Here is a 23,125-nt window from a genome sequence, read left to right as displayed (position 1 = left end):
AGCGGTTCGCAGATAATGTTACGCGATCATATTTTCGACCCTATTGCACAGAATCTTTGTCGCACTGCTGATTTCCAAACCTTAGAAAAACTCTGTGAGTCTAACAATTTTGTTATCATGTAATTCTAGAGGATTAATCTTCGACTTTCATCTAAATCGATAGAAAAATAAGTGTTGGTTAGCGGCGTACAGTTGCGATCTATTTACAGATCAGTATAACGCTTCTTGATCATGACCGGATCACACAACTTTGCCGGTTATGTTATAAATACTGCGGGACTGGAAGATATAGGTTGTAGGTAGTATTTCTACAAATTGCTGGTTAGCTTTAAACAGAAAATTTATGAAAATAGCGTTCGAAAGTCTGCGGAACAAATTCCAGTGAGAGTTCTTCAATGGTTCTCACAGATTCAGTTCGCTTGTTTCGGTTCGACAAAATCAACCATCGTTTACGTCTTTATTGTACCATTAGCCGATCATCGTCAGTAAATTGTACAGTATATCTTTCTTTAAATCTGGAATATTGCTGCAACAGCCGATAGCATCTCTGGAAGGCGTTTCTGCGCACTTTTCGAATGTGTATTGCACCATCCTGAAGGAAATGAGAGGAAATGAGATATCCAACCTTCCTGGGTAGACGTCACAAGAGCCGCTGGACCCATTCTCCTCAAACTCGGTCGTGAAACAAAATGGCGGTGTTTTGGAGCTATCTTCGAGATTTCGTCGTGGTACAGAAAATCGAGGATTTAACGGAATTCAAAAATTTTTTCGCAGAACTATTTCAAATAATAAGTAGATTCGTTCTAGCGAAAAAAAATTTTTGGGGTTAGGTGCACTTTAAGAGACTGGTCACTATACTCTTTCTTTTCTCATTTGAAATTTTAATCGATACTTAAGGAGAAGTAAAATTTAAATTTGAAGCCATTCATCAGAGGTTATAAATTAAACTGCCTGTACTTGTCACAATAATGCGAACGCACGACTTTTATTGACACTGGAAGATGTCAGTATTGGCTGGTTTTTAAGAAATAAAACCATACAACTCAACACCACGCGCGAGCCTCCAGAGATCGATAATTTGCGACTTCCCCTACGGCTTTGTAATTATTTTTTGTTTTGAAAACCTCCAAGTCCACCTTTGACCCTTAATATAGGAGGCTCTACTCCATATAATTTTAGTTGAAATTTACCTGGGAACAATTTGTTATCACATGTCATAGTGCTTGAAACTTAACCTTTCAACGTCAACCTTTTCTTGAATGGCGTGCTTTTTAAAGACTTGGAATTTTTTTTATAGGAAACTATTTGGAAATACACGAGACAAGAAATATAAGTGACAGAAACCGACGTTTCGGTGTATCTTGCGTCATTATCAAGGCTACATGCTTAAAGATAAAAAGCGGTTTGTGAAGAGGCTAAGTTGAAGCGAATTTGCTTAAAAGAGTGCCAAGCTAATTACATGAATACTTTAGCACGAAGAGAGTCAGACTGCACATTCAGTGCTGGCTTAAGATCTTGAATACACAGCATTTCACTAACAAGGCAGTCAAATTTGTTCGCGTGCTAAGAAATTGGTCGGAACAGCAGTGTTACGTTCTTTGGAATATTGTGTACCCGACATAACCTGCATCACACGGGTCACACTTGAATAAATAAAATAATAAAAATAAAATTTTCTTTAAGTTACCGTAGAGAGTGGATCCCCGCCCACGATCGTGAAAAATCAGTAAAAGCCCGCTCTGATTAGATTTAAATGCTGGAAGTAGTGAATAGCGCCTGTTGGGGCAGTAACCAATCAGGAGCCAGGGATCGTACCACGTGACCAAGTTTTTCCCATACATTCTCTTAAATTGTAAAATCCAAGATGGCGCCCTGGTGTGCAAAAAATGGCGTCCATGCCCAAATAAGGGCAACATGTCCAAATAAGGAGATAGACCGGAAGTGAGTTTCAAAATTGATTTTTATTGATTTACAGGAAGTAAAAATTACAATGGTGAGTATCCGTATGGAAACGACATGAAAGTGTTCGTGTCTACGACGCGTTTGTCGAAGACGAGTCCGTAGCGTTTAGTCCGTGTGATGACTTTGAGATGTTTGGTGGCGGGGTTTCTCCAGAAGAAGTTGGGGTTGACAACGTGGATGTTGCGTCGTTCATCCTCGAGAGGTTGTGTGAGTTCGTCGAGTAGATTTTGTCGCATGACGTCATAATTGAGTTGGCGTGATCCTCGTACATTGAGTGAGAATCCTCGGACTTTGCAGCAGACTTTCTCTTGGTGGGTTCTGTAACCGTAATTCTTGGGTCCAGCGGCAGTGAAATCGACGATGAAATCGCCGTCGTCGAGTTCGTTGGTCATCTCGCCCAGGTAATCGCCTAGCGGGACGTCGGCTTGGCCTGGTTTGTGCGAGTAGATGACGGAATCAGTGTCAAAGTAGAGAACTTGTTGCTTTAACAGTTCCAGGTAGCTGTATAATTTGAGCCGAGCCCAACAGGTGGTGAAAGCGGCGACGAAGATGTTGATTCGTCCGTTGTCGGGTTGATTGTCTTTGAGTTCGGTGTGGACGACTTCTAGGGCTTCGTCGTTTGCGATTCTGACTTGTCGTATGTCGTTGAAGGGATTGGAAACGAGGTCGAAGAGTTGCGTTGCGTTGTAGACGACTTGGGTAGTGGGTTTGTGTAGGTTTTCGCCGAACTTGCCCCAGAAGGAGTTGAGCATGAGTTTGGCGGTGGCTTTGCGTCCTGGATTTTTCTGGATCATGGTCGGATCGAGAGCGATGCCTTCCTTCTGTTGGTATTGTAGCATGTACCGTGCCTTGTCTTCGGGGGTGTTACACCAGTTCGGGTAGCCAGCGGATTCCTGTTTGATTTTTAGCCAGGTATTCACGTAATCGGCGAAGAGTCCTTTACGGCGTTGTTCTGGCGGGAAATGGTGGACTTCATGTATTTTGTTGAGCGTGTATCCCACGGCAACGGCTTTCTGGATTTCGGGTGTGCACCAGGTCCCTCGTAGCGTGCGTTGCTCGGCCGTGTGAGGGCAGTGATGTGATTTCTCTGGGAGGGGTTTGGTCATTTCGTGTTCCACGCACGATCGGCAGAGTGGGAAGGTGAGTTTACCCCCGTGTCGAAAAGGTAGAACGGGATGGTATAGTTCGTGAGGCGGCAGTATGTCCACTTTGGCCATACCGAAGTAGTGGTGGATGTCTTGATCGTCGGGGTTGACAATGACTTGTGGGTGTCCTACGGGGTATACGCATTCCTTGTTGGCCCAGGGGTAGAGCGACGTCACGTCGACGTACTTGGTTTGTTCTCCTTGAGCCACGTCGGTCACGTGATGCAGTTTGACGGCGTTCGTGCGCCCTCCGAAGAAGGCTTCTCTGGGTTCGAGCGGGTGTACGATTTCGAACGTGTCTAGGAACTGGCGGAGATCAGGGTCGGTTTTGACTTCTAGGTCCCAGTCGCATTCCCACTTGACGCAGAGCTGGTAGCCTTGGCGACTGAGAAGGTCGTGTTTCTTGAGTGTGGACTCGTAGACTTCGTTTAGGGTGCGATCGGTGTGACAGATGGGATATCGGTCTCGTTGGCGTGGGAAACAGCGAGGACATCCGTGCCATAGACATCCGTGGAATTCGTAGACGGTTCGAGTGGTAGGATCGTATCCGTCCACGAGATGATTGGCTAGTCGGACTTCACCTCCGTTTCGTACGGTGCGTATACGATCGCCTTGGTCCGTGTGTTGTAACAAGTGTTCTTGCCAGGCTAGCCATTTCAGGGCTTTGACGGACTGATTGGATCGGGCGCCGTGCCATCCTCGAGGGGGTCTGGAGGTGATGGTGTTGAGCGGGACGAGTTTCTTGCGCCAGAATCGGTTGCAGGCGGAGGCGATGGTGACGCATTTCTCCATGGGGTCAAAGTCGGCTTTTTGTTTGAATTCTTGCCGGAACTTTTGACAGCCTGCTTTGAGGAGTTTGACGTCAGACTCGCAGTAGGCTTCCATTTCTTGTCTTAGTACGAAATGGTAGTTGTCGTTGACTTTCTCTTGGTACCACTGTTCGAATTCGGCTTTCTTTTTGGCGGACATGCCGTCGGGATCGTACATGTCTCGCGGTGGCATGGGTCCTTCGTACTCTTGATTTTCTAGGGTGTTGAATTTGTGCGGGAAGAATCCTTTGCACAGTTCGCGGATTCCGAAGGTGGCTGGAAAGTTGGCCAGCGGGAACGGGAGAAAGCAGAGGGAATCTTTGAAAGTCAGTCTGTCGGATCTCAGGGACAGTATCTTGGTGCCAACGGTGATTTGGTCTGTGACTTCTCGATGCGTGGCGTAACAGTGTTTCAGGATGAACATCCCGTCGTAGCCTTTGAGATTGTGAAAGAGGACGATGACGTCCCGATCGTCTCCGTCCACGTCGACGGCGAGGGATTCGAGGTGGTCGAACATGTCGGCGGTGCAGTTGGGACCGTAGAAGGAGCAGAATTGATCCTCTTCATCGTCTTCCAGGCAGAGTAGAATGGGTGTCTGATTCCCTTCGGCGTCGGTGATGGCTTCGTAGTCGCAGTACACTTGAAGGGGCGGATCTCGGTCCACCAGGACGCGTGTGTCTGGATCATTGGGTTCGGGTTCTTCGAAGGGTCGACCTTTGACTTCGTCTCGGGAGACGCGTTTCTTTTTGGGCTCGTCTTCGTCTTCGGGGATGCGTTGGATGTAACATCGGTGCGTCTGCAGAAAGACTTTCTTTTCGCAGATGTGGCATTCGCCCCATCCGCACTTGTGATCGGGGGTACGACGGTCACCTCCTCGTCCAGTCCTGTGTTTTGGTTCGTAGACGTGGCAACAGTCCGGACACTTTTTGTAAGTGTCGCAGATGGATGGAATGTTCAAGCTCCGCCGTTGCAAGTGGTGGTTGTAGCATTGGTCACCGAAGAATTTTCTGTGGCACAATCGGCATATGGAGGTGGGTTCGGGAAACTTGCCACGTGCTAGGGGTCGTTTTTTTTCGATGAAATCGGGGCAGTCCTTTCGTTTGCAGGCGGGGCACCATTTACCGTGGCAGGGATGACGTTGAAAGTTGTCGTGATCGAATCCTCGATTGCATTCGTCGCAGAAGTAGGATTTGTTGAGGAACCCACTGAACGAGTTGCATCCGTCGTAGTGACTGTCTTCTTTGATGAGACGGATGATCTTGTCCGAGGGTTCGGGTCCCGCGTAGATGAGCATGTGGGGCGGATCGATGGAAAGGACTTTGAGTTGGTACCCAGGTAACGCGGCCTGAAACTGTTGCAGTTGTGGAATGCCGCAAGGTCCTTCGGGGACGTGGGCCAGACGGTGGAGTTCTTTGGCCAATCGCTCTTGGACGGGCAGCCCCTGTTTGAGATTGTGGTAATCTTGGTCACGCGGATTCATGTCAGCGTCTACCAGGGCTTTCATGGTGACGATGGCGCGAGCGCAGCATAGATTGTCTTTGTTTTTGATGGTCACGCGCGACCGTTTGACGATTCCCCGTACGGCGGCGCAACTCGGATTGTATCGTTTTCCGTGCCCGCTACCACGACCTGGGGTACGTATGAAGGTGGTTTCCATGGTGAACGTGTCGTCGGGGGTGAATTCTTCGTTGGAGTTGAGTTTGTCCGCGAGAGACTGGAGATAAGTGTCTAGTCTTTCACTCCCTTCTTCGAATTCGCGCACGGTGAAGGTGGTGGATTGAAAGGCGTGCGTGAAGGCACTGGACTGCATGGTGAAATGGACCGTGGAGTTGGGTGTCAGGGTAGGATCCTGTGCGATTTGTTGCTCGATGGATCGTTGAAGGGCCTGAGTCAATTCTTGGCCTAGATTGTCCCTGGGAGTCACGTCTCTGTGTTGTCTGAGCGTGGCTTCGTACCGTTGTTTGTTGAGGACGTTTCTCCAGTTACGTCGAGCGCCTACGGGTCTTAATTCAAATTCTAGGAGGGGTCTTGTATTGCTACCACCACCTCCGGTTTGGAGCATCACTCGGTCGAGAGCCGGATCAAATATCCAGTCGTCATCGTCATCGAAGGGGAAGGCTTCGTCGTGGGTCCGTCTGTTCTGTTAAGACAATGAACACAACGTTTTTTATTGGTCAGTTTTTACTGCCAGGTTTCCAAGCAAAGTGTCTGACAATAACGCTTTTTTACCTTCTAAGAGACAGAAAACGTTTATGAAACTAAATCCTAAATAGAGTCTCCTTTTCTCGTTACGCTTGTTGACATAATAACCATAGAAAGCTGGGAAATGAGATCTGCCTCCGTAATTTAATCTACATAGATATTTCTGTATTTTGATTTGTATGTGGCCGTAGCCCCATTGTCTTTTCAGCTTGGCATAATCCAAGATTCTTCTATGAAGTCGACTCAATGGTTTATTGTTCCTCCGATCGCGTATGCACTGCCAGGTTGCTAGGTCAATCACGTAACACTTTAGTTCTTCTGGTAGCCTATCCCAGTGACTCTGTAAGAGAGTGGTTACTTATAATTCATAATGATCCGCGTGTTGTATTTGATGAAAGGTAGGGTAGATGAAAGTCTTTTCTATGGGGGCGCGTCTCTTGGCCCCTTTTATATCGTAACCTAAACACGTTTCTTTAGGTTTGTCGTAAATGTCAATATAACATCCTATTATTTTGGTATCTCTGTATCTGTCTTTTTTCTCCTTCTTTATACAACATCCCGCGTCACATGGAACCCTGACAATCTTAATGTGTCCTAACCCCCATTGTTCTTTCAGTTTGCCGTATTCTACTATTTCCTTGAGAAGACGCCGTAACTTTTTGTTTCTTCTACGCTCGAGTAGGATTTGATTCCTTGCTAAGCGCATGATGTAGTCCTGTAGTTCATGAGGTAGTCGGTCCCAGTCATTGTTATTCTGTGGGAGGTGAGGATAATATTCTCTTAACGTCCGGTATTCTGAGATAGGCATGATCTAACCCGTACCCTAAATACATGGCTCGCTTGAAGTTTTGTTCGTCCGTGTAGCATCCATACACGACCATGTGCCTATTTCCCATTCCTGGAATTCTTCCTTTGGGGCAATAACCCAGCAGACATGTCTCTAGAACCACTTTGATTGGACCTAACCCCCATTCTGCTTTGACCTTGGCGAAGGCGCGTATCTCCTTACAGAGCTCTCGCCTCATTTCACGTTCGCGCGCCTCGACGAGAGCCTGGGCCTCTCTTAAGTGGAGGATGTACACTTGGATCTCGGGCGGTAACCAATCCCAGTAACTCTATGAAAAGAAGGTGATGAACAAGGCGTGACCAAGATGTCGTGAGACTTTGTAACCGCAAAACACAACGAAACAAAATCTCAAATCCAAACGGAGGTAGAATTCTAGGATAAAGGAGGTGACGACGAGTCTCAGTTCCATGGGTCAGTTGTTTAGGGAAGCCACGACCGTACTTAGATAGCACGGGGTGCGACAGATTTGACAGTACAACTTTTCCTGTGTCACCCCCTTGTTCACCATCTGCTCATCGAGTGCCCTGCCGAAGCAATCGAAATGCACGTAGTGACGACAGCACTTGGTACAAGCGCAGGTTTCGGTTCTAAGGATGACTTTCTTACATAGGGTGCACGTTATACTCACTGCTTCATGTTGATCCATCTGTTGGTTCATCTCCTCGTCGGTCAGCTCCTGTGCCATGATTTTTTCAGCGCTCGATACAAGTCAAAAACTCAGAGTGACTTGAACGGTTCGAACCGATCTTTTTATACTTACGGTAAAAACTGGATCCCAGGTTCACACTCGACCGGGTCCCAGTCTCCGACCGAGAGGGGGATACCCCTATCCCCCTGGTCTACTCATATCACGTGATGTCGGCTTTTTCGTTTGATTGGTGTATGATGGACATAAAGCGAGGTGTGCCTTTGGCATTTTTTCGGTTTTTTGGTGATGGAGACTGAATCCGGGCACGTCAGCCGCCGCCGTACTCGAAGTCAGTCCCCCGAAGGATCACCGAGACGAGGACGTCGGCGCCGTCGTGCCCGATCGCACGATGACGACGATGAACCGCCGAGACGCAGTCGTCGCCTTCAGGGTCGTCTACCCGAAGAAACACCGATTCAACAAGTGTGTTTTATTTGTCAGAGAGATATTCACATTGATTCTCTGGCATCGTGCCGACGTACTCCTTGCTGCGGCGTGTTCATGCATCGGCGATGCTACCAGGAGATGGAGAGACGGGTTATGACCTGCGGCAACTGCCGACGCGTGATCGACGATATTCAGCCTGAGGTCGTGTTGGAAACCGACGAGGAAATGGAGGAAGATGATAACGATGAGGAGTACCAGTTAACGGCAGGTGCGAATGCTCGTTTAGTTAGAATGGATCGAGAGTTGGAGCGATATCGTAGAGAGGGTAGACCTTATCACTGCCATCACGAGGGCTCGTACTTGTGGAATGATTTACCGTATGCCATCGACCCAGGCATTTGGACACGTTATTATACCTTTGTCAGAAATTTCGTGACTCTGTATCGGGATCGAGACCTGTACATTTACGGTTGCGTGCGTCTCCCCGTGGAACCGACCCGAGAGATTAGAAGTTATCTGTACCGTCTGTTCATTTACAACACTCCGTACTATACGTATAACTTGATCCGAATTCAAAGGTTTAGACTCTACTTTAGACGCGTGGAGGGACAAAGGGATATTGAGATTCGAGAGCTGTGTCTCTTACCCTTTCCCGGCGGCCCCTCGTTTTACCACGAGGACGGACTATGGACCTAACACTGTTTTTTCATTTTCGCAGTGGACGCTCATCGCAGAATGATTCACGACCACCTTGCTAATATGAGGGACCTTGGAAAACCCTTCGAGACGCACAATTCCTTGACGCGTTCGTGGAATCATTTGCCTTATCACCTTCCCGTCACGGTGTGGTTCCAGTACTACCGCGAGATGGAGAACTTTGTGCTATCCTCGGAGTTTCGAAGTCCCATGTACATTCACGGCACCGTGTTCTTTCCCTTCAGTGTCATTTCGTACGATCATATACGCATGGAGGTGTATCGCATGTTTTATTTCAACACCCCTTTCTCGGTGTTCGAATTCACCTCCAGAATTAGGTTTCGGTTGTTATTCATATCTTCGTCGACGTTCGGGGACCAAATAAGGATCGAACGTTTGTTTGTGACATCGAATGCCTCGGATACTCTGTACCACAATGGCATGGCGTGCGAGACTTGAAGAAGAAAAACAAAAGAGACTCTTTTTGAAAAAACAACAACAAAGCGTGTAACTTTAATGATTACAACATCAACAATAAAAGTTTTCCAACGTTTTTTCTTGTCTTAGGTAGTGTCATATTTCAGTCCCTTTCTCCAAGGTTCGAAATCTTCCCATCCTTCTTGTAACTTTTGTGCTTCTGTCTGCTTGGCCTTCTTGTACGTCTTGCCCTTGGCTTTGCCTTTGGGACTGTAACCACCGTCGTCGTCTATGTATTTCTCGGCGACACCGATGGATCTTAAGAACTCTTTTTGCGCTTCGGTCATGAGTTTACCTGGGGCTGATTTGGCAGTTGGTTTGGGTGGCACGGGTGGCTTCTTGCTTGTGGATGGTTTGGTATATTTGAACTACTTTTTGAAACCTGACGTGGAAGGTGTAGCGGGTTCTTGTTTGATGATCACGGGGGCTCGTGCTGCGGGGGGTTGGTTGACTCCCTTGATGATCTGTTTCAACAGACGTTCGACGGGTGCGTCGGCCATGCCTTCGGGTTCCACCGTTCCTTGGTACGTGGGAGTGCCGCGTATGCCCGTCCGTATACGTTTCACCAGTTTGACTTCTTCGTTTGCCATGGGTTTGGTCATCTTGACGGCCATGCTGGCGGGGATACGTTTGTCTTTCAGGATGAGATCTTCTTCGGCGGCCAAACGTCCCGCTCTGGGTGATCTTCCCCTTGTAATAATCTTGCAAACGATTGAATTCTTGAACGGGTACCATCATGACTTCGTTCATACCTTCTGCTGACTCAGGGTCGTGTCGGGAAATTCGGACAATTCTCTCAAGGCCGTCTCGTAACAGTCTTGCCAGTACCGTATGGATTCGTCTTTCTTTTCCAACTCGAGTTCAAGACTTTGAACGGTTCGCTTGCCTTTACCGCACTCCCTGCACAACTCGATGCACCCACCGGGCGGTGTGGTATCTCGTTTCGTTTGACAGGTTTGGCAGAAGTCACCGAACTTTAAAGCCATGTACTCTTGATACAGGTCGTGGTACCTCTTGTTCAAGAACTCGTACGAGTCTTTCCATCGGGCTTCGCGACGATTGGCATCTTGCAACAACTGCACGAGTTTAGGAATGGTATTGGACTCGTCTTCTCTCGGCGGGAAATTGGGTATGACGTCGATCCCCTCCAAAGGGTAACCGTCTTCGCCGCGTCCTTTCACCGTACACAACATGCTTTGAAACAACCGTGTAATCCGCTCCAGAACCCCGCTCCGTTCTGACTCAGGAGATGCTCTCTTCGACGCTTGAGAGAGTTTTTGCGTCTACCCACTTCGCGCAGAACCTTTTTATGTCTTTTCAGTTTCCCATAAGTCGTGACGTCGATGGGGATCCTCTTTTTCAGCAAATTGAGAACCATCTCGCTGATGGCGTTGATCTGATCTCTGTCGGCGTATTGCAACATCCGTTGACGTTTATTCCGATTGGCTTCTTTCAGGACGCCCGTCAAGAAACGACGTTGTCGTCGCAACCGCTTCATCGTTCACGTCTAACGTCCGGTTGGTTCGTCCCGCTCTTTTATTCACAACTCTTCTAGAAGGCCCAACACCGTCTTGGCTACGGTGCTGACAATTTTACCAAGACCCTTTCCCCTTTGGACCCTCCTTCTTCCTACTCCTACTCGACGTAATCCCACTCGTCGTCGTCTCCTTCGCCTTCTCACCACCATGACGTGTTCTGACACGCACGCACTTTTCCACTAGAATGACGTAGGCAGGTGATCACGTGTCCTTTTTATAGAGGCAAGTATCGGTCAGCGTCTTTTGTAATGACGTAGAAGCGTCTTGAATGCGGTGGTTAGCTCGCCGGCAAGACCCTTTCCCGTTTGTGTCCTCCTTCTACGTGTTCCCACTCGCCGTCTCCTTCGCCTTCTCCGCATGTCGGGTTTCCACCTTAAATGATTCACGAAGGGATCGCGTGTCCGTTTTTATAGAGGCGCGTGAACGAATCGTGTTTCGTAGTCTCGAAAGTATCGGTCGTACGTGGGAGGTGTGAAATCCGTCACCACGTCGTCCAACGTTTGCATCTTGATCAAAAACCCATCCAATTCCTCCACACCTCCCAGAGCGTAGTTCCTCAGTTCAGTCAATGTCTTTTCGTACGTCGTGTAAGCGAATTGGGTCATGTCCATCTTGAGCGAATACTTCTTTAAATCGTTCCATCCTTTCAGCGCGGCGGCGAAAGCCGTCAATCCTACCGCCACGTACCCGTCTTTCCACACGGATCCCACGACGATGCTCGCTGCCGCAGTCAGTAAGGCCAGTCCGTTGAGAATGGCGTTGCACAATTTGTAGTAACCGAACATCTGCCTTCGACACCACCAATACTTGTGGTAGAAAGCGTACAAACCGTCCAGACGTCTCAACACGTCCAAATCCACCACGGAGGTAAAAGGTTCATCCAATAAACAGACCGAAGTACTCATGACTCTTTTCCAACCAGTGCCAAACGTAGTCTGACTTTCTGTCGGGACGTTCGATCCTTTTAGCTTGTTGCTTGTATTCCCAGATCTCGTCCTTGAAGGCGGTTTCTACGGATTGGTTCAGGATATCCTGGACTTGTCTGTAACTATCGCACTCGTCCGCGATACGTTTCATGTCTTCGTGATCCATGCTGGTCGCGTCCCAGTAAGAGCGAGAGCATCGACATAGATGCAGGAAGTAGGGGAACCACTTGACTTCGCTTCTCATCATGTTGACGTTCTCAGTTTCGTACACTGGTCGAATTGCGAGTCACCGTAGGACGTTGTCCGTTCTTATAGGTGGTCGTGATCCTATTCGTGGTCGTGATGCCTGCGATTCGTCGACCCGCCGCCGTCTGTTGTTGTTGGCGCAAAATCTCTTCCAATTGTTGCTGCATCTGGGCTTGGTCGAGAACACGTGCGCCTCGACTTCTTCTTCCTCCGCGACCCGATCGAATCGACGAAGGCGGTGTGGAGTCACCACCACTTCCACCTCCTCCACCTCCGCCTCCACCTCCGCCTCCGCCTCCGCCTCCACCTCCGCCTCCGCCTCCGCCTCTGCCTCTGCCTCTGCCTCTGCCTCTGCTTCCACCGCTACCACTAGCGCTACTTCGTCTGCGGCTGCCGGAATCACTGGAGGACGTCGGTGTATTTTGACGCGGGACGCGTCTCGGTCGTTTCCCTCCTCGAACAGCGTGTGCCAAAGGTGTGGAGTATGTTATTCGGGGTGCACCGACACCCGCTGTGACGTTGGAGCGCGACACGGATCCCGCACTGCCGACACCCACCGTGACGTTGGTCTGCGGCACACCCGAGCCTGCGGTGCCTACTCCGACGGGCGAGACATTGGGCAGGGGCGGTGTCGCCAGTGACGATAGCGGTGAAGGAGGCGTGTTCAGACTCGCACCCACACCCGCTGCAGATGGAATGGGTGTACTCGTTCGAGCCAATGGACTCCAAGGCGAGTAATCCTCCAGAGCCGAGAAGTTGAAATCCTCGCTACCATAAGAGCTCATTTTTATCCATTCCCCTCTCTCTTTCTATCTTCTTCTCGGCGAGTTCTCGTTGCTTATGAACCAAATAATCGAAACCCTCACCGTTATATGCGTTTAGGATGGACCTCACTTGACGGTAACTCTCGCATTCCGTGACCTGTCTCATCGGTTCGTAGTCCAGCTCATGGGGATTCATGATGTATTTGAGCCTGTTTTTACACAGGTGAATGAATAGCGGAAACCACTCGACTTCGCTCCTCAACATGACGGTGTCGCAAACTGATGGCATCGGACGAATCCTTCGTCTTTTAACACATGGCTGAGAACGCGTTGATCGTCCTGACTGGCCGGATGAAGATCCAATAGCATGTAACCGTAAGGTCGATCGGTGACCTTGCGAAACGTGTCCAACACCTCCTGCCATTGCGTGGGAAACGATTGCAGAAGTAAATTCCGTATCCCCAACTGATCCCGAGGGTTCTTGAAGGCCGCGATGTAATGCGCGTTTCGGGAAATGGTCTTGGCGAATTTTCCGTTGGGGAATAGATCCTGGCACAGGTAAATCACCGTGATGTTCCGATGATGCGAGTGTTTGGTGAAGAGATCCAACACGCGCTTGTCGTTACCACCCTCGTCCATCAGATCGTCCAAGACCAACACACCCCCGCCAGGAAACCATCGTGGTAACTGTTCGCTTTCGGGGATGCCTTCGTAAAACTTGACCCCACCCTTCTTGAGCTTTTGGAAACCGTCTTGCCACGATCCGTAGCAGTAATGAATACTCTTTGGTGTTTGTTGGAACAAGTCGCCGTTCTCCAAGAGCAGTTTGGTCGTGAACACCGTCTTGCCGCACCCCGACGGACCCGCTATCAACAAACTCGACGGAGTGTGAAATCGAAACGCTTTGCGCCGTTCCATGATCTTGAAAAAATGGTCCAGGGTTTCGAGACGCTCCGTTTTTTATCTGAACAACTTGGCCAATGGGGTCTTGACGGCTGGGATGCGTTTCAATAGACCCAATAGGGTGACCTTACGATTGAAACAGATGGGTTTTTTCTTGGCCCGACTCTTGATCTTGGCCATGGCCCTCTGGGCAGCGGCTCTCTTGGGACGTCCTTTTTTCTTGGCAGGCGCCGATCTCTTTTTTCGAGGTTTTTTCTTGGCGAATTTACTCAAGTCTCCGAACTTGTCTTCGTACCAATGCCTCTTTTTCATTCTTCTTTTCCTATCTTCTTTCACGGAAAGCTTCGGCTTGGCGGGCGCTCTCTTGGGTTTCCTACGCGTGGTCACCGTCGCCGGTAATTCGCCGGTGTCCAGGACGGACGGCGGTTGAAAAGACACTTGTCTTCTGGCGGGTTGAAGTATTTTCAGATTGAGTTGTCGTTTTGGCGGTTGGTTTTTCTTGAAATGAGCCTCACTGGGTTGAGGCGTTTTTCCACCCGCTTTTCCATAGCGTTTTTCTAACCTGGCTATCACGTCGTCCAAATGTCTATGTCCTTGAAACTGAAGAGCCATGACGACCACGCAACCTCTTTTTCAAAAATGAACATTTTTTATTCGAACAGCTTACTTTATAACAAATGACGCACTCCTCTGGAGGAACCGCACGTGTCCTGGTGACACGGGGTTTTACAAATCTTGCGCCAATCCAACTCGTCCACGATCAAACGTTCTAACATCTGTCCTACTTTACGATCGTTCTCCACAAACTCGTTTTTCTTAAAACGATTCAAGAACTCGTTCATGTCACGACCTTCGGCTCGGTCTATCAGGAACATCAGGGCGTAACTACCGCAACTCTGACTGAACAGGGACTGTAGACTCTTGCCGTTGTGAATCTGGTACTTGAAATGACGGTCCAACCAGGCTTGGATCGGTCCGGTGGTGACGTACGTGTCCAACGGTAGACCGTAACTGTCCAGGATCTCGCACTTGTTCTTGTCGGCCCACAAAGCGATCCAATGAAATCCCGGTTTGTCGTGAGGGTCCGTGTTCACGATGTAAGCGGTCGGTCCTTCTTGAGGTACTGTCCTTGGAAGCCGATCGCAAGGGACCGTGCCGTGAAAAACACAGCAGAGCGACGGATTCGCCCGTGCCAAATAATCCAACTGTAAATTATTCAAGGCTACTTTCTCCATTTTTTTTTTCTTCTTTCTTCTCATTGGTACACGTCGTAGAGGACGACTCGGTTCTCGTTGATCTCCAGCATGTTCTCGAATTCGCCGTACAACAAGATGGTCAGGTTTGAGCCTGGATTGGCTCCAAAATCGATCACCAGACGCAGTTCACCTTCCTGCTTGGGGTTCAACACTGGACTGTCCAAACATCCATTGGCTGTGTTATCAAATACAAACAGGTTGCATCTCTTGTCGTGTCCCCAGTCCTCTTTCCGGACCATGTTTCCTTTTCCTCTGCACAAGACTCCCGAGGCCTTGAGGAATCTTTGGTAACCTCTCAGATCTTTACTGTCATCGTCGTGTTTGAGCTCCAAGGTCTCGTAGGGGTACTCTTCACCTCTCACCAGTTGTTTGATGGAAACGAGATTGAATTGTTCAAAACTGAACGGATTGACCGTCACAGTTCCATTGAAGGCTGTTTGTTTCATCAACACCACCACTAACCGATTAGGTAGCTTACTGTGGAAAGGATTGCTGCACTCGAAATGACGATTGTCATTGGGATGCGAGTAAGTACGAATTTCACCTCTCACCGTGGGGTAAGTGGCCACTCTTCCGCCTTTCATGCTAGTCATGAGTTCTCGGTACACCGAGGGAGTCACTGTCACTTGAGACAGGAACAATCTCACTTTCACGTCGGCTTCAGTCAGTCTGAGAGTATCGGCACCGGCCCATTGGACTGTCCACATAGCGGGGGCATTGAAGTACATGTCGATCTGGATCTGTACGCCGGGTACCAGTAACTTGCTGAGATAAAACACTTCCAGGTAAGGTTTGAACCTCAAAGTCACTCTCTTTCCACCAAGAAACTGAATTCGACTTTGAACCATGTTCTTGAGATCTTGGGGTAAGGCAGCATAATCGGCGTGAGCAGGATCCAACTTATTGCCTGTCATCACATCGCCTTCTCCGCGACAGGGTACACTGAGACAATTGTACCAACCCTCTGGTGTCAGGATCGATTCACCGTCGTCTCGGTCATGGTTCAATAGCGCTTCGATGTAGGCTTTGTAGTGGTAAGTATCGGTCTGGGGGCTGATGAGAGTCCCATTCAATCTCACATTGATCTGTTTGAAGAGGGTGTGGGCCAGATTGTTGGCGAGTCCGACGGTAGTCGCTTGCGCTATATTACCTCCGGCAGCTGTCTTGACGGCCAACTCCACTTCGAAGAAACTCTCGTTCATGTCGATGAAGTCTTCTTGAGGATCGATTTGGAAGGTCACTGGATTGATCCCCGTATTGAACGGATTGATTCTCACCTCACGTCGCGACGACATGCTGAGATCCGTGGGAGGAGTGGTGAACATGTCCAGGCGGGGGTTACGAACCCCCGCCGACCTAGCGTGAGCCACCAGGTCCGTCATCGTCGTCTACGTCGTCTTTTCCGTCGTTGCACGCTTCTCAGTGCTGACTTTACCCAACGGTAGTCTGGGAGTTTTGAGCGTCTCCGGAAGAGCGAACCCCCTTTATACGTGCGTATCCCTCCGGGGAGACGTCTCACCCGTCTCGAGTAGATGGGAATCATGATCCAAACAGGTCTCTTCTTTTTCTTTTACTACCCAAAAAGCGTTGGAACTCTTCCGTCGCTTTACGTTTCCCGGAGCGTATGGCTCCCCGCTTTAACCCGGCGAGTGCACCTTTCCAATTGGGCTTTCCTCCCGTGCCACCCGATTTTAAACCTTTCAGACCCTCGATGGCCGTCTCCTTCAGAACGTCCTTGAGAATGCCGGGACCTCGTTTCTTGATGCCTTTCCAAACCTGGCCGAATATGCCAGATCCCGATTGGTATCCGTCGGGATGAAACCGTATCAAAGTTCCACCGATCATGATTTCTTAAAGTGTAACGTCGCGATCGTATTGCCGGCTCCGAAGTTCGTCAGTTCTCCAGTTGCCTCGGCCACTTGCACCTCCATAATGTCCAGCACCTCTTTGCGCACGGGAATATATTGAATGTGAGCGGGTTCGAAGTACTGAACACCGTCGCCTCTTCGAATCAAGTTGACCTCTCTCAGTAAATCCGTGACTTGATTTCCCACCACACTTCCACCTCCCACGTTGGAGTACAGGAGCAAGGAACGCGAACTGCTTCCGATCACACTCTCAAACGCTCTGTTCAGGTTCAGAAAACGCCAATTGCAAAAGACGCTGAGTTCCAAGAATTCAGTATTTTTGATGGGGTTTTTCACGACATGGAAAAAAAGACGATTTCCACTCGAATCCTGTATGTCTCCTCTGGTTCGAATGTCTGGAATGACATCATCGAAAAATTCGATTTGCATGTTTGGACCCAGCACGTAACTATTTCCCTTCCTCAGCAACCATCCCATTTTCAAAGCCAGATCGACGTCAAATTGTAATTCAGGTGGTTCCCTTCTGGGACGGTAGACGTTTTTGTTATCCGTGACCAGGTCTTCGCCTTCCCACTTGAACGCGACGTAGGTTCTTCTCCCATCATTCGTGACGTATTTTGAGTTCACTCTCGGTCCCGAATGACTGAAGATGCGTTGCCTTTCGAAGTAGCTGATAATGGATTTCATGAATTCAACACCGTTCACGTTGCTGAACACATCTTTGACATTTTCGGTGTCGAAGAAGGCTTCTCCAAACGTATACCCATTGGATGTTTCAGGTTCAATGCGTCTCCAGGCGGTATAGGCCAAGGTGACTTTACCCACAGCATCGGTGAAGGAAGGCAGCGTCACGTGCGCATCTGGCATGGCGATGCTAAACAACCCCACTTTCCATCCATGTCCCTCCAGGCGTATGGGATTGGGTAACCTGATCTTGAAACTGTTGGCCTTGTTCTCGGGAAACTCGTTCTTACTGCTGTGACTGGGTAAAGTGATGTAAAAATCACTCATCCTTTCTTGAAATGCAACGTGATCGTGGTCACACCCGACGCAAAGTCCACCAGTCGTCCGTCTTCCTCCGACACTTCAGTCTCGACAATGTCCAACACGGCTGTACGCACCGGTAGATATAGGATGTGTCTCGGTTGAAGGTCGACCACGTCCGGATCGTAACGCACTTGTTTCAACATGTCCGTGACTTGATTCCCCGTCACCATACTCTGTCCCACATTCGAATACACGAACAAGGAACGACGCTCGTGACCGAACGCTTCCGCGTAACTGCGATCCAGGTCCGTGAAGACCCAATTGATGAAACAACTCAAATGTAAGGTGTCCGGGTCGATCTTGTAAAATGTCTCGTCCCCGTCATTCTGTCCTATGATCAAGTCCGTGGCCGTGGGTACGACCTCCTTGGGAAATTCTTTCCTCAAATGGAGTCCCAAGACGTAACCCGGTCGTCCGTTCTGTAACGTTCCCATCTTGACCCATTTCATCTTCTTGGCCAATTCGATGCCGATGGACATTTGGGGAAAGACGCGTTTACCACGGATCAGGAGACTGAGGCACGTTCTCGAGTTGTCCAGGACGCATTCTCCATGCTCGGCCCTAGGTATGACCGTGTACAGCAATTCGGTGGGATCGTCGGGTTTGCTCTTTTTCTTGTACATGGTCACGTCGGCATCCGTTCGAGAGTTCAACCTATGCAGGTATCGATCTCGTATCGCGTTCAGTAACTCGGTACCGGTCCTAGGCGTGAATTCCAAATCGCCCTCTCTCGTCACCGAAGAGACCCGCGTGTATATGTTTCGATCCGCGTCCACCATATCGATCCACCAGATTTCAAACAGAAGAGAATCTTTCAAACCCATCTTACGCGTCGCGGACGGAAACGAGAGGTCGCTGATACCCACTTTCCATCCCGACTCTCTCAACTGCAACGGGTTCGGCAGACGGTTCTTGAAACTGTGGGCCTTGTTGTCCGGGAACTCGCTCGTGCTGGCATTGCTCATCAGTTGCACGTAAAAGTCGTCGACAGACTCATTCATACTTAAAGTGTAGTGTCACCGACGTCACGCCCGATGTAAAGTCCACTAGCCTTCCGTCGTTCTCGGCCAATTGCACCTCCACTATATCCAAAACGTTGCTGCGCACGGGTTTATATTGAATCTGATTCGGCTCGTACGTCGTCTTGATCGGGTCGTGGGGGACTTCTCTCAAGAGATCCGTCACGCGATTCCCCGTGATGGTACTACGACCCACATTCGAATACAGGTACATGGGACTGCGAGGTGGAGGCAGGTCCGGATGAACGACGACTCCGCGATCGTAGGTCTTGGCGTATTCCTCGTCCAGGTAACTGAAGCGCCAGTTGCAATAGGGACTGAGCTGTAACGTCCCGTGACTGTCCAAATTCCAAAATTCGCGAGATCGATTGCTGTCATGGTTGGTCCAGTCTTTCTTGAAATCAGACGGGACTTTGTCGTTGGGAAAGATCTTGAGCATGTTCACGTCCAAGTGAACGGAGTAATACGATTCCTCGCGAATCAAACCCAACTTCTTGACCAGTTTAGTACCAAAATACACTCTGGGACGTTTTCTGTCTCCGGACTCGGCAAGGAACGTGTCGGTGTTGTCGATAATCAAATCGTTCCCATCCCATCGGAACACGGGGTAGTATTTTTTCCCGTCCGGCGCTCGTAGACTTTCGTTGGCGCGATCCATGTAATGATACAGCCTTTCGTGAAAACGATTGATGAGGTATTGCATGAGAGATTTACCACTCGTCACCTTGTGTCGGTCACGGTTCAGTTCCTTCCCGCTGACGAAAAATGTCACGGGGTAACGAGATGGACTCCACGTAAAACCATCGTCTTGCAACCTGAACGTTTCAATAGTCCAATCCAAACCGAACAAATAATCGCCGTCGTCAAAGTCGTGCGCTTGAGGGACGGGTACTTGATGCGGTCGTGACGGAGGAATCGGGTGAGACACGCTCGCCAAGCCCACTTTCCATTCCTTGTCGGATTCAAACAGGAGCGGATACGGCAGACGATTCTTGAAACTGTTGGCCTTGTTGTCCGTGAACTCGCTCGTGCTGGCATTGCTCAACAACTGCACGTAAAAGTCCTTCATTTTTTCGTCTTGGGCTTTTGGGTCACGTACAGTCCCTTTTTATCCACCCAACTGTCGTACTTGACTGGCCAACCTTTCCATCGCACCAAGACTTTATCCCCTTTCCTTTTGACGATCTTGTCGATGCGGAACAGATCGTCGTCTTTCACGTTCACCTTTTGCAAATCCTGCGCGTAAAACGTACCCTCGACCACCGTGCCGTCCCATTCTTCCACCTTGTACGTGGTGACCTTCCCAGGACGCACCCTACGTATCACGAACACCTCTTCGGTCCAACCGGGTAAATACCCTTTCTTGAACTGACGGAACTTCTTGTTCAGTCTCACACGATCCCCGACTTTCAGTGGAGGTCGTCTCGATTTTTTCCCTTTTTTCTTTTTTCCGTAAAGAGTCTCCCACACGTCCTCGCTATTAGCTAAAGTCACTTGATCGGGAGCCATCTTGATACTGCGATGATACGATCGATTGTACCCTCGGACCAAATCTTGTAACACGGGTACATACGTCATCGTATTCTTCACGGTGAAGTACCGGTACATACGTTCTTTCAGGGTCCGATTGAACCGTTCCACCACACTGGATTTCGTATCCCCGCGCGTCGAAAAATGATGAATGCCTTTCTGCTTCATCAAATCCTGAAACGTCTTGTTGTAGAATTCCTTCCCGTCGTCCGTCTGGAGATTGATGGGTTTTCTACCTCCTTTCAGGATCTTGGCCATGGCTTCCGTCACCGCTTTACCCGTCTTGCTCTTCAAGGGCTGGACCCAGGCGTGCTTGGAAAACACGTCCACCACCGTCAAGAGATAACGATACCCTCGATTGTACCTCGAAATATTGATCACCTCGATCAGGTCGGCCGTCCACTGCTCGTCGATGCCGAACACCACCACCGGGACCGTGGGAAACCGACGACGTCTGGGTTTGTGCAACGTGTACCCCAAATCCCGTTGCAGGACCTCTCGAGCGCGTCGTACCGAGATCTTATTGGCCTGGGCGAATCGCGTCAGACCGCCCAGACTACCGGGTCTAGAAGGATCCCGATACCGTCCCAGTAACGTCCCGGTCGAAAGCGGCTTTTGCTTCTTCTTTTGACCTTTCTTCATAGTCGATAAAGTTTGTAAATGCACTGTCTCCACAACTCGAAACGCTGCTCACGTACCTCCAGATACTTCTTAAATGAATCGGGTTGCCGTTTCAACCACAAGATATAAACCACAAAACGCATCACGTTGGGTTCGACGTCGGTATAGTCAAACACCTCCAAGGGCGAATCACAGAAGTCGTACGGGATGGGTTCACTCTTACCGTATCGCTCGTAGACTCTATCGCACTTGGAACACAAAGTGGTCCAACTCCATCGATCGGCCATGGTCGCACACACTCTCGAGATCAACCAACTCAAGGTATGAGACATAACGATTTGAACCCAATTTTTTATTCACACTTTCTGATATGTACAAAAACGTCGTGCCTGATTGGTTCTTACGAAAAAACGACTCCGATTGGTTAAAAACGAAAAAGAAGGCAAGAAAGACCTAGTCCGAATCTGAAAAGTACTGAACATATTCCGTGTTCTTACATTCTTGACCATACTCATTATCACAGTCTTCCTCAAAGGTATCCATGGCATAATATTTACAATTTCTCCAATCACATTTACCGGGTCTCCACTTCAGGGCTTCCTCCTCGTTCCCCTTCACATAGAATGCTTGACGCATACTCTCTCTACACTCACCACACAGGTCATCCTCATCGGCTTCGAGGGCGCGGAAGAAAAACCGATCCTTCCACTGATCACGCTGACGCATGATATCGTAGATCAACTCTTCCAACTTCAGACACGTTTCCTTGTGAGCGCACCTGTTGAAATTCAGTATCTCCTCCACCCTGGGACTCTTGTCGTTCTCCAACACCCGTCGTGATAGGTCGCGAGCGAACCGCAAGGGTTCAAACAGATCACGGATGGCATCGCTCATCATGTACGTGAGGTTATCCGTGGCGATCAAACAGGCACGCTCGGTGTCCAGGGTGGGATCCCGACAATGAACGAATTTGAATTGACCGCTACCACTTCTGTACATCACGCGACACCACTCACCACAGAACAAAAACACATGTTCGTTCTTCTTCATCATCTCCAAAATCGTACCACCCCAGTCAGGACGACGTCTCATCATGAGATCAAAAGACCACAGACTATCGGGTATTTGACCTAACGGTTCAAAGAGATTGTCAAAAATGTACAGGTCCACTCTGGCATCCGGAATGGCATCGAGATCTCTTAAAGTGTGTACCTTCTGATCCACGATCTGCTCCACGAGGTCCCGAATCTGGTTCGAGTTGCTATAGTAAGTCATCTTGAAACCCACCCTCAGACAAACTCGTTAAACTTCTTTCCTTCTCGATCCGCTCGCTTCGTGATCTCCAAGCCCGAAAAATGAGGATAGCAACTACGGTCACACCAGTCAATCAAGTGCCTCTGGAGCCTATAGTACAAAGGGGAGACAAGACGTAACTCCAAGTCAATTATCTTCCCATGTAACGGTCTTTCGCCTTCTTTTTCGATTGTATCCAAAACGTCAGAAGCTCGATTCAGCTGCTGTCTCAGATCTTCAAGGATCTCTTCAAAGTCCTTGTCAGTCAAAATCCTATAGGTCATCACCGCGTCAAGAGCAAGTCGAGAATGATTCGCTGCGTCCAACGGGCTCCTTTTATACCCGCGCCGTGGATCCACTTTTCACTCCGTACTTTCCCGGATCACGTGCTCCTTTTCAGATCCCACCAATCGCAACGAAGACCGTCACATGATCCCATCACACCACCCGAATACGATTGGTCGTCAAAAACGCCCATAAAGTCGAACCACGCATTCCATCACGAGTCACTTTTTCTCATCAGGCGTCATGGATTCACACGTCGAACCCGTCAGGAAAAAGAAAAAATCGTCCAAAAAGAAGGAGGCGCGTAAGAAACTGAAACTGCTCTTGCCCCAGAGAGTGGAAGGAGAAGTAGGAGGTAAACAACTACAATCCACTTTAGATAGATGGTTATTCAAAAAACCTCGTACCAGACTCCGTTTCAACGAACGCGTCCTCTTCAAAGAGATCACCCCGGACTCGGTCAGTTGGACCACCGTCCCTCTCAAAGGCTTCTCGCAACCATGGAGCGCCTTTTCGATCCAACGCCAAGAAGTCAAAAGCCGAATGAAAAGTAACCATCACAAGCGAAGGCAAAGACTGACCCCCAAAAACGTGCGAAAAACCACCCACATCCTGG

The 23,125-nt window shown here is 49.2% G+C and overlaps 4 protein-coding genes across 4 annotated transcripts in view; all 4 read right to left on the bottom strand.

Annotated features, from left to right (window-relative positions):
- The window catches only part of LOC145494471 (adhesion G protein-coupled receptor L4-like), a 35,986-nt gene that overhangs the window by 4,001 nt on the left and 8,860 nt on the right, over positions 1-23,125 (bottom strand). The gene's annotated exons all lie outside the window — the stretch shown is intronic.
- LOC145494461 (uncharacterized) lies at positions 1,779-7,786 on the bottom strand. The gene has a single exon (XM_081473931.1). It carries the CDS (start codon positions 5,976-5,978, stop codon positions 1,986-1,988), a length of 3,993 nt encoding a protein of 1,330 aa, XP_081330057.1. The 5' UTR covers positions 5,979-7,786; the 3' UTR covers positions 1,779-1,985.
- Positions 12,946-13,605, bottom strand: LOC145494481 (uncharacterized). Its single transcript, XM_081473951.1, has one exon. The coding sequence runs from the start codon at positions 13,603-13,605 to the stop codon at positions 12,946-12,948; it is 660 nt and encodes a 219-aa protein (XP_081330077.1).
- LOC145494474 (uncharacterized) lies at positions 20,968-22,302 on the bottom strand. The gene has a single exon (XM_081473945.1). The coding sequence runs from the start codon at positions 22,204-22,206 to the stop codon at positions 21,385-21,387; it is 822 nt and encodes a 273-aa protein (XP_081330071.1). The 5' UTR covers positions 22,207-22,302; the 3' UTR covers positions 20,968-21,384.

This window comes from Orbicella franksi, chromosome 8 (assembly GCF_964199315.1).
Source record: "Orbicella franksi chromosome 8, jaOrbFran1.1, whole genome shotgun sequence".
Taxonomy (NCBI): Eukaryota; Metazoa; Cnidaria; class Anthozoa; order Scleractinia; family Merulinidae; genus Orbicella; species Orbicella franksi.
This window is presented reverse-complemented; position numbering and strand designations above follow the sequence as displayed.

Coding starts and splice junctions, on each gene's coding strand:
- LOC145494481 (XM_081473951.1), bottom strand. CDS start 13,605: ATGGAACGGCGCAAAGCGTTTCGATTTCACACTCCGTCGAGTTTGTTG.
- LOC145494474 (XM_081473945.1), bottom strand. CDS start 22,206: ATGACTTACTATAGCAACTCGAACCAGATTCGGGACCTCGTGGAGCAG.
- LOC145494461 (XM_081473931.1), bottom strand. CDS start 5,978: ATGCTCCAAACCGGAGGTGGTGGTAGCAATACAAGACCCCTCCTAGAA.